The sequence below is a fragment of the Dioszegia hungarica genome (assembly GCF_025882075.1).
Source record: "Dioszegia hungarica strain PDD-24b-2 chromosome Unknown MKK02contig_2, whole genome shotgun sequence".
In the NCBI taxonomy this organism is placed as follows: domain Eukaryota; kingdom Fungi; phylum Basidiomycota; class Tremellomycetes; order Tremellales; family Bulleribasidiaceae; genus Dioszegia; species Dioszegia hungarica.
The window spans coordinates 1,855,551-1,867,679 of NW_026515766.1; the positions used below are offsets into that span (position 1 = coordinate 1,855,551).

Consider the following 12,129-nt stretch of genomic DNA (forward strand, 5'->3'; position numbering starts at 1 on the left):
TATTGGACATCTATCGAATGGAGCTACGCCCACTCCCAGCGCCATCCACCTCGGTCCCCGTCGGTATCTCCCTCTCGCAAAGCCGGTCGAGCCCATTCGCCCCGCCCACACCGCCTCTGCTTGATGTAGCACGTCGTCTCCGGGTCGGCCGCGAAGTCCAGCTGGAACTGTGGGGCATGAATGTCTTCGGCGATTGTATCTGCAGTCGTGAGTTGTGCTTCCCATAGCTACAGTCAAGAGAGGCGTGACTGACCGAACGGAGAGACAACGCCTATCGCTTCTTCCCCCAATATCCAGCGCAACCCGTCCAGGATCTTGATCCGCTTTTGTCGGACCTGGGAGGACATGGCGCTTTCGTTGACGCCGGTCGCGGTCGAAGAGGGAAGCAAGACGGGGAGCGAGCTGTGCGCGTCCAGGTTTGGCTCAAGCACGATGAGCTGGGTTGGCGGTCTGGGCATCAGCGCGGAGCTTCGCATCCAGTGATAGATCTACCTCGATGGATCGCTGCTCGATATGTGATCGACGGTGGCTCTGCTCGCAGAGATCAAATCGAGGTAGTCGGACAGCTTGACACTGCGCATCAGCCACGTCCAATGGTACCCGTAAAGTCAGCCTCACCTTTTCTTGAAGCGCAGCTTCGGCTCCATTGCCTGCATACCGCCAAAGAGCCCATCCATTCCATCGTCGGGTAAGGCGTTCTCATCCATCCCTTCCCACTCCATCAACAACCCCGCTAGATCCCAAAACACCACCAGTCCAGGCGGACTTTCCAGCATAAATGTGCTTTCTGCGGGTGCTGGTGCGGCTGAAGTGTGGTCTCGGGGTGTGAGGAGGGACAGGAGGAGGGTGAGATGTGCAGGTGAGGGGCAGTATCTGCAGGCATCAGCAGTCTTCCGGTTTCCGGCAGCGTTCAACGTGGAGACCTACCGTATATCCACGCGTTTCAGCCTGTCCAATACCGTATAGTCCGATCCATGATCCCTCATCCAGTCCTCATCATCGTCCTGCAGCACCTGGTAGAACTCATCCTTCCGCCCAGTAACGATCAACACCCTTTCCGGGCGCCGTTTCCTTCTCTCCGACTTTCCACCTTCGGTCGCTGCTACTCCGACCGGCCCTGCCTGATGTCTGGATGGACCCGCATCATTGTCGAGCCGGACAGTGCTCTCGTACTCTGGTAGATCCGAAAGTGCGAGCCAGTTCAGAGCGAGGCTTAGGGGCGTGGTCGGCGGGAGGGGGCCGAGGATGGCTGCTGATGGGGAAGGAAGAGGGCGATGGGGTGCGCTGTGCGGTTCGCGACTGGGCGGAAGGAGGGCGGAAATGGGCAGGTAGGTCGGGCTGGGGGAGGGAGCGATGGCCATATCTATTGTAGACCTTGATGAGGGCGATATGAGGAGGTGAAGAGGTGATTGTTAGAGGTGGAGTTGGTGGGTGGAGGTCCGAGCTTTCAGCTTTCCGCCGGGCCGATTATCGATTAGCCGCGAGAAGCCGTGACATACCTCTTGCTTTTGCCTATATCACTCCAGACCACCTACAAATATAGCAAGATGGGCAGTGAGTGCCTCAGCTAGCCACATATCAGCCCCAAGTAGGCTAGGATCCGAGCTGATCGCCAGAAATCGTACACATCGTTCTCTGGAAGCTCCGCAAGGCGGCCAACGAGGAGGCGCTCGTCCAGGCCAAGGCGTCCATTGCTGCCTTGAAGAACGTCCCGGGTCCCGAGACTGTGCGTATGCGCTCCATCCAGCTAGCAATTGCTCAAAGCCTTGCGACCGACAAGCTGATAGTATAGATGCAATTGGGTCCTCCGCTCATGGACGCCCGAGCTAAGGGGTACGACTGGGGTACGTTTCCCCCGCAGGAGGCGCTGGAAAGAGAGGACAGCAGCTGATCAGTCTTCAGGTCTGTACTCGGTCTTCTCGTCCAAGGCCGCTCTGCAGGAGTATGCAGTCTCAGAAGCGCACGTCAATGTCGTCAAGAACAACGTCGGGCCGAACGTCGAGGGTGAGCTGACCGGTGGTCCAAGATCTGGTGAGACCGAGTTGACGAATTAGAGGTACTGGCGTACGACTTCGAGCTGGAGGCATAGAAGTATCGCGATCTGATGCCAAGATGCATTGGGAGATACCGAAACGAGCTATTCGCCTGATATGGCTTGACCAGATGTCTCTCCCAAGATACGCCGCATTCCCTCTCGCCCATCACCCGCACCCACTCTCCAAGCTCTGCTGACCGACCCTCCACATCGGAGACAGCTCCACCCCTTGTCTTTTTGCTCTTCCTCCTTCTCTCCGTCCGCAAATTTCCTCCCCTTCTTCCCGCCCCCGCCCTTCTCCTTCTGCCGCCTCTTGACCGATTCGTGGTGCTTGTACAGCTCCTCCCCTATACAGTAATAACACCACCTACACCCGCCCCAGCAGTCCGACTGCGCTGGAACGAATATTCGCGTCTCTTCTTGACCCGCGGCTTCGTCCTGCCCTGAGCCCGATATAGGCGGAAGAGATATCCCTGATCCTGCGCCTATGGAGTCGAGAGGGCGCGGCGCGGCTGATTGGCGGAGATGGCATATTGGGCAGGTATCGAGGGGGAGATCCGCCAGTGGACCTTGATGTTTGGCTGGAGAGGATACATGCCCTCCTGCGGTCTTGGAAGAAAGTGAGGGTAGGAGGGGTATGGAGGAGTAGTCGATCTTGGTGGGGCGGGAGAGGAGGGCGGATATAGGACTGAGCAGGGCGGAAGGGGCGAGGAAGGCCGGAAGTGGAGGTAGTAGAGGTATGGAGAACATGGCAAACTCCTGGTTTGATCAGCGGCCTGGTTGCAACCCCGACTGATGTGAGGATAGCTCACGGTGAAGGCGCTCCAGACAAGCTGGCGGTTCATGAATTCGTACGAGACGAGCTTTTGCAGGTGTGGCGAAGCGGGAACGAGACGAAGCTTCATGATCCGCATGAGCAAGGATGGGTATCTGATACTTAGCTTTGTTTCTCTTGAAGTAAACGATGAAGGCGACTCACTTCCCGTCCCATAAGAACGCGCCCCACCCAGCGAGCTCCCATACTCGCGCACACTCTTCCAGCCGCACAATCACCTTCCAAGCTTTCCTCCGCCAATCGTGCGCCGGCAGATCAGGCCATTGTTTCGACAATGCGCGATTCCGAAGTCGTGTCAGGACATAGGTGGGAAATATGGGCGGATGGAGGAGAAGGTACAGAAGGAGTAGCTTCTGGGGAGCTGCACGGTGTTAGCTTAAGTTCTGCATCACTGGTTGAGACAGTCCGAAATCCCTGATGCGAACCTTTCAGAGAGCCATTTGGCGAGTCATGGACCATCTTGAGGTTCTGCAGCCTCGCACCTGGACTGGACCGCGCTAGGGGCCCGAAGTACGATAGCCGGAATACGACCAGCTTCAGTATCAAGCTGATTTCCGGCTTGAAGTCAACGCCTAGATTGCTCTGAAAAGTCAGCTAGCTCTCTGAGGTAGAGGTTGGATGGCTACGAGCCGATCAACCTACCCTGATGTTCCCCATACTGCGCTCCACCTTCTCCGCGAGCATGCCGACCAGCCCCTCATCGAGCTCGTCCGCGTCAACCTGGCTTACGCGGGGAGCGGGCGGCAGGAGTACGTGTCGTGACGTCGTAGCGTCTTCAGGTCCCGGTCGCGCGTCCATCTCGCTCGTCATCCGAGGACCTGGGTGGGCGTCAAATGAGACGTTGATGAGAGAAGTTGCCTGCGAACGGGTTTCTGATAGCCGGGCGATTTTGATCCTCATTCCTCCAAACACGTGGCTTTAGCATCAAGCGCTCTGACCAAGCCAAGCCAAGCAAGCTGCTGCAGCAGTCGTTCAGATTAGCACTGTACCTCATCTACTCGCTCACAAGAACACCTCAGGATGCCCATCGCCCTCGACTATAACACAGCGACCAGCTCGTCAAAGTCAGCTATTCGATTTCTCCTTGGCGAAAGGGCCGAGAGCTGACTCCGCAGAAACATCCCGGACCCACCAGGTCATCTCGCCCGACTCTCCTTGAAGGAGGCCACCAAGGTGAGCTCTCTTCTACCCGGGAATGGGTACCCTGTAACGTGATAAAGCTGATGCATGCTCCAGAAAGAAGCAGCAGCCAAGCCAGATGAGAAGAGCATAGCGCTCAAGAACCGCCGGTCTGATGAGCTCAAGATGAAGCGCGCATGGGAGCTGGCGACTTCGTGAGTATCTCCCTCATACAGGCTGCTTACAAGACTTTGCTCCGAGGCATCTTAAATGGTTTGAAGAGATTGGCGCGGAGCGAGCACATAACTGACATCGCAGACCTGCCAAGAGTCTGCCCATGCAGGCTGTCATGCTGTATTTCTCAGGCTCAGGCGTCCAGATCTTCTCGCTCGGAATGATCTTCATGCTGCTTACTTCGCCACTGACTGCTATCGCTGGGATATTACGAGGTTAGCTCCTCTTGCCTGTCCAACGCTCAGATCAGACTTCGGAAGGGGGCACAAGCTGATGTTCTTAGCCTTTGAAGCGCTCCGCCCCTCCCCTCCATCCGACTCATCATCCGATGCTCCAGCAGAGCCGTCATATCTTCCGCTAGCAGGACCGATGGCATTATATGCGGCATGCCAAGGGCTCGTGTAAGTCCAGCTAGCGTCTGCGCTTGAGTCATTCTGACTGACTGTCTAGCTTGGCGCTGGGATTATGGAAATGCTGGAGTATGGGCGTACTCCCTTCGGGCGCAGCAGATTGGCTGCAGTTTGAAACGAGATTAGAGGTGAGCTATATGACCACGTTTGTCTTTGGCGCAGGAGCTAGATGGTATGCGACCGAGCTGATTGTGCAGCCACCAGAATGGTCTGCTATCCGCTCACTCTCGCTCGGATAGCACATAAATCATGATGCACGACATGACGATGGCTTTTGGATCGAATGCGTCACTAAACAGCTACTCATACATTCTGTCTCATACTGATACGTGAATACTGACGAAGGAACCCGGCGCCTGTGACTGCTGCCGCGCTGCGCCTCTTTGCGGGTAGCGTGGATCCGAAAAGAGTGATGCTGCTACGCTTGGCGGCTCAGAGCTCGAGGTATGGGTGCCGGCAACTTGATCGCCATGATCTTCTCCTTCGAGGGTTCAGCAGACGATGTCTCCTCCATGAACATCTTTGTCGCTTCCTCGGTGACGGTCCGTGCGAGACGAAGCCTGCGAGTATTGAGCGCGTCCCCCAGGATCCATATCCGCTCCTCGGCAGAAAGATTGTCGCGGGCATTGAGGGTCTCGATCAAGACTAGCGTGTTGTCCCAGTGTTGACGGATGCAGTCCTTGATCAGATTTTGGTCGCCGGGATACAGGCTGATCACCGCCTTCCGCGAGGTGGCAGACCGAATTGCCGCGATCCTTCGCTGCAATAGGGTTTCCCAGGTTTCCTCCAGGAGGGAAGGATCGATGGTCGGAGGACCATCATGGATACCGGGCCAATTGCCGTCTGCCGTGAACGCCGACCTTCCGGGGTAGGGCATCGCCAAAACGTCATGTGCGCTCTCACTCGCGGTGCGTTCCTTCGCCAGATCACCGTACACATTCCTCCCCTCGCCATCAGTTTGTCCTTTTCGCTCGCCAAAAGGCAATGATACTGCGGGTGAGAGGTCGCCGTTCTCACCCGTATCATCAGACGACCTGTACGCCTCCTCGAAGAAGGTCTCCGTCGGCGGAGATGGCGTGGTAAGGGGTGCAGTCTGATCGTCGCTCATCTTGATGAGATTGGGGATTTGTCAAAGGTGATAAACGAAAGCGAAGAAAAGTACTGTGGTCCCACTCAGACACTCACACCGGCGGACTGGGTCTAAAAATATTGAGCACTCCTTCCAGTCCCCAAGAACACTGTCAACAAAGGTAGCAGGTGTACAAGGTTGTGAGATCATCACGTGGTCAGGGTGTCTGGGTTTGAACGAGTAAGGGGGCTGTACAAGTATCCGCAGCTGGGCCCAGACCCTCGGGAGGGAGAAGATCCCCGCTGAGGCAGAGGAGTAGCTTAGACCGCTGTCAAGCAAGATATAGATGTATAGAGTAAATCACCGACCTTGCACTGAATGCACTAGGCGCGCCGACATTCTGACTGGCTACATTTGATACTTGAGGGGATACTACAAGATATGTAGCTCTCAAAACCTCGAGGGGGCGGACCCGCGCTCGTTGAGTGTCACCCCCGTCCGATCGATTATCCCTCACATTGGTGCTGACCCCCCTCCGGCGTCCTCCTTCCCAACTTATAATCCTCCTCCCTATCCCTCTTCTCCCCCTCCATCCTCCCCTTCTCCGCTTGCCCCTGTCCCTGTATCTTCCCCTCCTTCCTCTCGGGTCCCGCATACTCCCCCACCCGCTCATAGAACAGCATAACCACCTGACTCCTACTACCCACCAGCGCCTCCTCCCCCACTTCCTCCACTTCATCATCGCTGACCCGTAACCACCCTTTCCCCGGGATCGTTTCTTCCTCCCTCACCTGCCCGAAATACGCACACGATTCGCAGGTACATCCGTCGGGGCAGGACTTTGTGATATGCGTTGGGCGCCGACTTCCGGGGTGGGAAGTACCCTCAGACGACGTCGACGAGGAGGATGACGCCATTGTAGACCGGGTAGCTGTCGGTTTCCTCCGGATACAGACGTAGTGCCCGCTCGAGTGCGTGTACCCATAGTGCAGAATGACACTTTCGAGGCGATACAGTACCCTCCGTTGTACCCCTTTCCCCTCCGCCCCTCCCTCCCCAGTCTCAGCCAGAGCTCCCAGCACTCCAGTCCGCTCATCCCATATTCCCCTTGTAACGAATCGCGTCAGATCCAATACCACAGGATACCCCACGCGCGCCGATTTCTTGAGGAGCACGCCGTATGGCGTATACTCGCTCCGGATAAGGTGGAGCCGGAGGGTCTGGGGCGGCCGCGTGATGAGTGCCGCACGTACAGAATTTGTATTGGCCGTTTGCCACTTGATGGGTATTGCGGCGGTAGAGGGACCGGCGGAGGGAGGCGGGAGAAGGAATTCGCCGAAATGCGAGACGGTGCCTGATTCGAGCATGCTGGCCAGGCGGCCTTCGAGACGTTTGGCCTCTTTGGCGCGTTTACGGCGGGCGGGTGTCATCTCTGCTGAGGCTGTGGGTGCGGGTGCGGTCGAGGACGAAGGGGTAGTACGGAGATCTTCCAAGGCGCCGAATGAACCCGACCCGGCCCGGATGGGTTTGGACGATGAGGCAGCGGAGGAAGAAGGGAGGTTGGAGAGCCGTTCGACTTCGGCTTGATAGTGCGCGTGCGTGCGCCGGAGGGAGCACATCTCGCATGTCACGCCCGTAAGGAGCTCAGGAGCGAGGTATTGCGCGATACAGGCATCAAGAGAGACGTCGCCCTGTAGGTCAGCTCATCACCCTGCAAATCGAAAAGTGGCAGACGGGTCATTCTAGCTCACGCTTTGCGGTAATGACAGCTCCATCCCACCCACGGGCTCCATCCTGACCGCCTCACACCAGCCACAGACCTTACACACCCTCCGGCGAGCCATGAGCCCTTCCCAAGGCTGCGCCAGCCCCCTCTGCCGCTTGACTCTCCGCTTTGCCTCTTCCTTCTCCCCCTTCTTCATCCCCATCCCGCCGCCCCCTATTCTCCCTAATCCAGCAGCCTTCCCCGCTGCCCATCCTTGCAAAGTCAATACCTCCCCCAACCCCCTCGAGCGCGAAACCTCCCCGGCGACCTTGATAGACTCCACGGATACCGCATCGGCAAGGACGAGGAACAGCTCGTGGGCGTCTTGCTGTTCCCGGGTGCCAAGGAGGCGCTGGATTGTAGGAAGGGTAGAGAGGGCAGAAAGGAGGGAGGTGGGGCGGATAGGGCGGCGAGGTCGGGGAGAGGGGGTGTTGAGGTCTAGGATGTCAGCTTTGGCCGGGCGGATCCAATGGGAAGCACTGGGATATTTAGCTGACCTTGTAAGACCTCAATGAGGGTGTCTGCGATCGGTGTTGGGACGTCAAGCTCTACTGCGAGGGCGATGATGCGTTCTAGGTGAGTGACGAGCGATGGAATCGAAGCGAAGGACTGGATGTCAGCCACCTCCCCTTCGCCCCACATTGCGTCGGATCTGTTCATACCTGGAGGACAGAATTCATATAACACAGCGTGCCGCTAAGGTTTACCATACCCGGATAGAACCCCTTATCCGCTACACCAGTCAGCCCAGCCTCTTCCCACCCAAAACAGGGGGGATTTGACTCACAGTCTGTACCGGCACCTTCGACACGCCTCCTCCGCTTCGTATTCCCAACCACCTCCCTCTTCTCCATCCCAATCCCCTCATCTCCCTCCTCCCCAGACCCTGCAACGGCCCCTACACCTAAGAAACGGAGTATTCCGAGCGTCATATCGTTCCCGGCCTGGAAGAAGCCCGAGTAGAGCGTCGAATACCCAACTAAGAGTATAGCGTAGATTTGCGCAAAGATCTCCGAGAGGTCGACTGGCCACCCAGACCTTGTATCCCCCAAAGATGTATGATGAGGTTGAGCGATTCTGCGCTTGTCCGCGTCCTCGTCCGTGTCGGTATCGTCGGTCCCGGTCTCGCTGTGGGTGTCGTCGGTATGTGACCGAGAGGCAGTAGGGGTATTCACAGTCGGATGTCCTCGGCGGCGTGGTCGTCGTCTCAGCTCGTGTGTCGACATGGGGGCTGAAACATGCTACGCTCTGCGGGCTCGGCGGGGGTAGGGTGGAGCTGAGAGGGAGAAAGGATAGCTACGGTGTAGATGGATGATGGAGCGTCGAAGTGTTTGAGCTTGTCAAAGAGGTTTCAGAATTTGGAGGGTGCCCTTCGTCCTTTGCCTCATTTCTCATCGGTGATCACTTCCAGGACCGGTCTGTATCCCTCGGGGCCACTTCTTACAGCTGGACAGGTCAAGATGTCCTCCACACAGGATGAGCTGCGATTGCAGAATGCCCGAGAAACGATAGACTGTTCGTCCTCCCCTTCTGCGTATCGCATACCTCGGCGCATCTCGCCCTGTTCGTGGTGTGAAGCTGACGCCTGTAGCGTTACATGACCTCTCACAGCTCCTATCGACCGGTAATACCTTTGAGGTCGCCATCGGGGAACTTGGAGACTGACTGGGCAGGACTCGATAAGCAGCAACTTTCTATATGCGTCGGTATGATCGAGGCGGGTGCCAACCCCGATACCCTCGCTGTACGTCTCCCCCTCTCCCCCTCTCCCCCTCCCCTCCGTCGTCGACTGGGCGAGATCTTTATGCTCAGAGAGCAGTGGCTGACCGGTAGGCTGTCATCAAAGAGCTGAGAAGGGAGAATGAGAAGCTGCAGGCCCGACAACAGGCGGAAGACGCGCAGGATAGATGATCATCGACAGGATCCTTCAGCGCTGAGGTATTGTATGATAGCTTCCGAGTATCGTTGTATATATGGACCAAGGGATGAGGTAGCGCCTCAGCTGACGTCAATTCACATGTAGAAGTGCATAGGATACGAAAGACTGACCCAGCCCACAGAGCCCAAAGAGTGTGTGGAATCGCACCGAAAGCGGTGCGGTTCTCAAGTACAAGCAGAGAAGGAGTGTGACTATATATTGACAGAGAGGAAGGTTGTAAGAAGCCGGACAGAAGGAGACGATCATAGCAGACCACAATCCCGGAGGTTCGCTGATGGGTCAGCTCAAGTATTCTCGTGTTGTTCTGACGGAGCCCGCCCAGCTCACTTTGAATCAGCAAGTCGTTCACCGCCGAGATGACAAACGACAATGCCCTCGTATCTGTCGCGTCGGTGTAGTGCTACCATGTCAGCTCATCTTCCCCTTGGCGAACATCGGAAGTAAGGAACTCACCGCATAGATCGACTTGCTCGGGTTCTTGTTGAGCCCCACAAACTTCTCCAGCAAGAAGGAGCACGCGGCATCATAGTTCCCGCCGCCCTTGTACTCGGGGAACGTATCCGCCAAGGGTGAATATGGGAGTTTGGCGCGGAAGAGATCGATCTTGTTGAGGAAGAGAATGATTGAGGTCTTGATGAACCATCGCGAGTTGGCGACTGATTCGAAGAGGGTCATGGCTTCGCTCATCCGGTTGACGGTTTCGTCTTCGTATAGCTTTTGGTCGTCTGGATGATCAGCTCGAAGTCCCAAGAGAGACAAGTCCTAGTAGCTGAGGATACGCACATTCGCTTATGGCGATGAGGAAGACCAAGGCTGTGACCGAGTCGAAGATGTTCAACCATTTCCGACTATCTGGTCAGCTTCTCCCCCGAGGCCGTCACCAATGGATCCAGGAGTTGAGCTTACCGTTCTGACCGCTGACCTCCAACATCAAACAGCTTGTACGTCAACTCGCCAATCTTGAAGTGCGTCTCGGTGATACCCGTCGTCTTGACTCGGGCACGCAAGATATCCTGGTCCGTCGGCATATAGTTGGACGCCGCAATCCGGTTGATGGCGTCAAAGTAGCTAATGGTCAGCTCGTCTCTCGCTCTAGGGTGGCAAACGTACTAGGGGGCCGAGTCGTTCAATTGAAGCTCATTCCGCCTGTTGAATGCTTCCCTGACGCCCTGATCCTGCCACAGCCCCGCTACAGCATCCACGAGCATCGGTGGCATCTGCCCGCCCTCGACTTGTACCGGCGCCTCCATGATGGACTTGAAGCGCGCGTCGTTGGCAGGGTGGATGGTGATGCCCATGAGGGTGACACCGTCCAGAAGGACCCGCATGGATTGGACCGTGTTGGAGTAGACGATCTCTCGGAAGGAGTCGCGTTCTTCGGCGTCGTAGGGTCTGTGCGTCAGCCATATGTCTCGTGAGGAGAAGGAAGGGAAGGAGGAATGATGAGAGTATTCAAAGGTGGGATGATGGGCAAAGACCTACTTGTTGTATATCAACCGCATCTGTTTGAGCACTGTCGACTTGCCCGACTCTCCCGCACCAAGAAGCAACATCTTGATCTCATTCCTCATGCTGATACGATCACGCTTCAGCTGCTCCTCAATCTCCTGGTTACCTGTCCTGTCAGCTGTGCATGCGCTTTCATCGGGCGGAGACTTACGAGCCTTGCCAGCGGCATCTTCTTCGACTGATTGACCGCAGCCCATTTTGACTGACGTGGATGGATGAAGGGGTTAGGATGAAGGGTGAAGGTGAAGGCGAAGGCGGGTGGCCAAGTAGTTCCTGCGGTGCAGATATCTGTTTGTGAAGGAGCGAAGGGTATGAATCGAGATATCAGGTAAGGACGGGATTGCGAAGGAGGTGGAGCTGAGTAGTGTCAGCGCTAGCGATGATGATTGATGACTAGCCGAGTGAGGGTGATGGGGGAACAAGCTGTCCGAGCGCGTGCTAAAAGTCGCCCTCACGACGACTAATTATCCCCCTGTCGACCTGTCCTTAGACCAAAGGACGGGAGGAGCTTCGGAGACGGACATCTCCCTCCTCCGAGGGAGCCCCTTCAAGGCTTACTACGGGTTGGAAGGAGGGCACACAAGATGTGTGTATCTGCGGGCCATGTGGGGAGGAGTGACAGAGGGACTCACCTAACTCTCCGGTGTGCTGAAAAAGGTGAAGAAGTGGTAGCCGTAGCGATCACTGATCACTGTCTGTCGCCACCTAGATGTAAGATGAGAAGCAAAAGTCTCGTCCAGACTAGCTCTGAGCTGAAACGCGACCGAATGCGAGTTGGTCCGGGCGCAGCGGCGAAAAGGTGGAGGCAGAGGGTGGATCGAGCGGGCGGAATGGCGGGCTAAGGGGTAATCTGAAACACACAAGGGGGGCCACGCGAGAGGAGGGGGAGGGGGAGTGTCCGAGCGTGTGCTGATGGGGATGTGGCAGTGCTTTCTCGGTGGTAGTGGACGATCTGTCGGGGTGAACGAGTCGGCGAGGATATCGGACCCGACGAGCTGAGGACAGATGGACAGCAGGCGAGTTGGCTTGGTTAGGCTTCTATGCGTCCCAATGTAAGGGCTAGCGCTGGTAATGAAGGTAAAGGGCAGGATGAAGGACGAAACCGACATCCCCTCTGCTGTCCGCACACTTCATATCATCCCTCCGCTCAAGTCGGCATTGTCTACGCTGCCGACAAGGGCCACAAGGTGATGATCAGTCATCGGAGAATTTAC

General features: G+C 56.7%; 8 protein-coding genes across 8 annotated transcripts; 3 read left to right on the forward strand and 5 right to left on the reverse strand.

Annotated features, from left to right (window-relative positions):
- Positions 1-23: 23 nt before the first annotated feature.
- MKK02DRAFT_40126 (uncharacterized protein) lies at positions 24-1,361 on the reverse strand (the record flags this gene model as incomplete). Its single annotated transcript, XM_053090960.1, has 5 exons — positions 24-199; positions 254-450; positions 493-573; positions 619-873; positions 928-1,361. The coding sequence occupies 5 exons, from the start codon at positions 1,359-1,361 to the stop codon at positions 24-26; spliced, it is 1,143 nt and encodes a 380-aa protein (XP_052949577.1).
- A 186-nt stretch (positions 1,362-1,547) lies between these two features.
- MKK02DRAFT_40127 (uncharacterized protein) lies at positions 1,548-2,089 on the forward strand (the record flags this gene model as incomplete). The annotated part of the gene is made up of 5 exons (XM_053090961.1): positions 1,548-1,554; positions 1,617-1,726; positions 1,793-1,844; positions 1,903-2,004; positions 2,055-2,089. 5 exons carry the CDS (start codon positions 1,548-1,550, stop codon positions 2,087-2,089), a joined length of 306 nt encoding a protein of 101 aa, XP_052949578.1.
- Positions 2,090-2,137: 48 nt separating this feature from the next.
- MKK02DRAFT_40128 (Pex12 amino terminal region-domain-containing protein) lies at positions 2,138-3,668 on the reverse strand (the record flags this gene model as incomplete). The annotated part of the gene is made up of 5 exons (XM_053090962.1): positions 2,138-2,794; positions 2,848-2,965; positions 3,015-3,231; positions 3,296-3,452; positions 3,513-3,668. The coding sequence occupies 5 exons, from the start codon at positions 3,666-3,668 to the stop codon at positions 2,138-2,140; spliced, it is 1,305 nt and encodes a 434-aa protein (XP_052949579.1).
- Positions 3,669-3,890: 222 nt separating this feature from the next.
- On the forward strand, positions 3,891-4,872 carry MKK02DRAFT_40129 (putative endoplasmic reticulum protein; the record flags this gene model as incomplete). Its single annotated transcript, XM_053090963.1, has 7 exons — positions 3,891-3,934; positions 3,986-4,043; positions 4,107-4,204; positions 4,308-4,438; positions 4,507-4,624; positions 4,674-4,761; positions 4,831-4,872. The coding sequence occupies 7 exons, from the start codon at positions 3,891-3,893 to the stop codon at positions 4,870-4,872; spliced, it is 579 nt and encodes a 192-aa protein (XP_052949580.1).
- A 179-nt stretch (positions 4,873-5,051) lies between these two features.
- On the reverse strand, positions 5,052-5,741 carry MKK02DRAFT_40130 (uncharacterized protein; the record flags this gene model as incomplete). The annotated part of the gene is made up of 1 exon (XM_053090964.1): positions 5,052-5,741. The coding sequence occupies one exon, from the start codon at positions 5,739-5,741 to the stop codon at positions 5,052-5,054; it is 690 nt and encodes a 229-aa protein (XP_052949581.1).
- A 467-nt stretch (positions 5,742-6,208) lies between these two features.
- On the reverse strand, positions 6,209-8,321 carry MKK02DRAFT_19524 (uncharacterized protein; the record flags this gene model as incomplete). Its single annotated transcript, XM_053086107.1, has 5 exons — positions 6,209-7,137; positions 7,210-7,393; positions 7,454-7,905; positions 7,965-8,076; positions 8,130-8,321. The coding sequence occupies 5 exons, from the start codon at positions 8,319-8,321 to the stop codon at positions 6,209-6,211; spliced, it is 1,869 nt and encodes a 622-aa protein (XP_052949582.1).
- A 606-nt stretch (positions 8,322-8,927) lies between these two features.
- On the forward strand, positions 8,928-9,378 carry MKK02DRAFT_40132 (mitotic-spindle organizing gamma-tubulin ring associated-domain-containing protein; the record flags this gene model as incomplete). Its single annotated transcript, XM_053090965.1, has 4 exons — positions 8,928-8,982; positions 9,059-9,091; positions 9,141-9,211; positions 9,301-9,378. The coding sequence occupies 4 exons, from the start codon at positions 8,928-8,930 to the stop codon at positions 9,376-9,378; spliced, it is 237 nt and encodes a 78-aa protein (XP_052949583.1).
- A 270-nt stretch (positions 9,379-9,648) lies between these two features.
- MKK02DRAFT_40133 (guanine nucleotide binding protein, alpha subunit) lies at positions 9,649-11,112 on the reverse strand (the record flags this gene model as incomplete). The annotated part of the gene is made up of 8 exons (XM_053090966.1): positions 9,649-9,677; positions 9,734-9,806; positions 9,860-10,131; positions 10,190-10,254; positions 10,313-10,474; positions 10,517-10,798; positions 10,889-11,021; positions 11,067-11,112. The coding sequence occupies 8 exons, from the start codon at positions 11,110-11,112 to the stop codon at positions 9,649-9,651; spliced, it is 1,062 nt and encodes a 353-aa protein (XP_052949584.1).
- Positions 11,113-12,129: the final 1,017 nt, after the last annotated feature.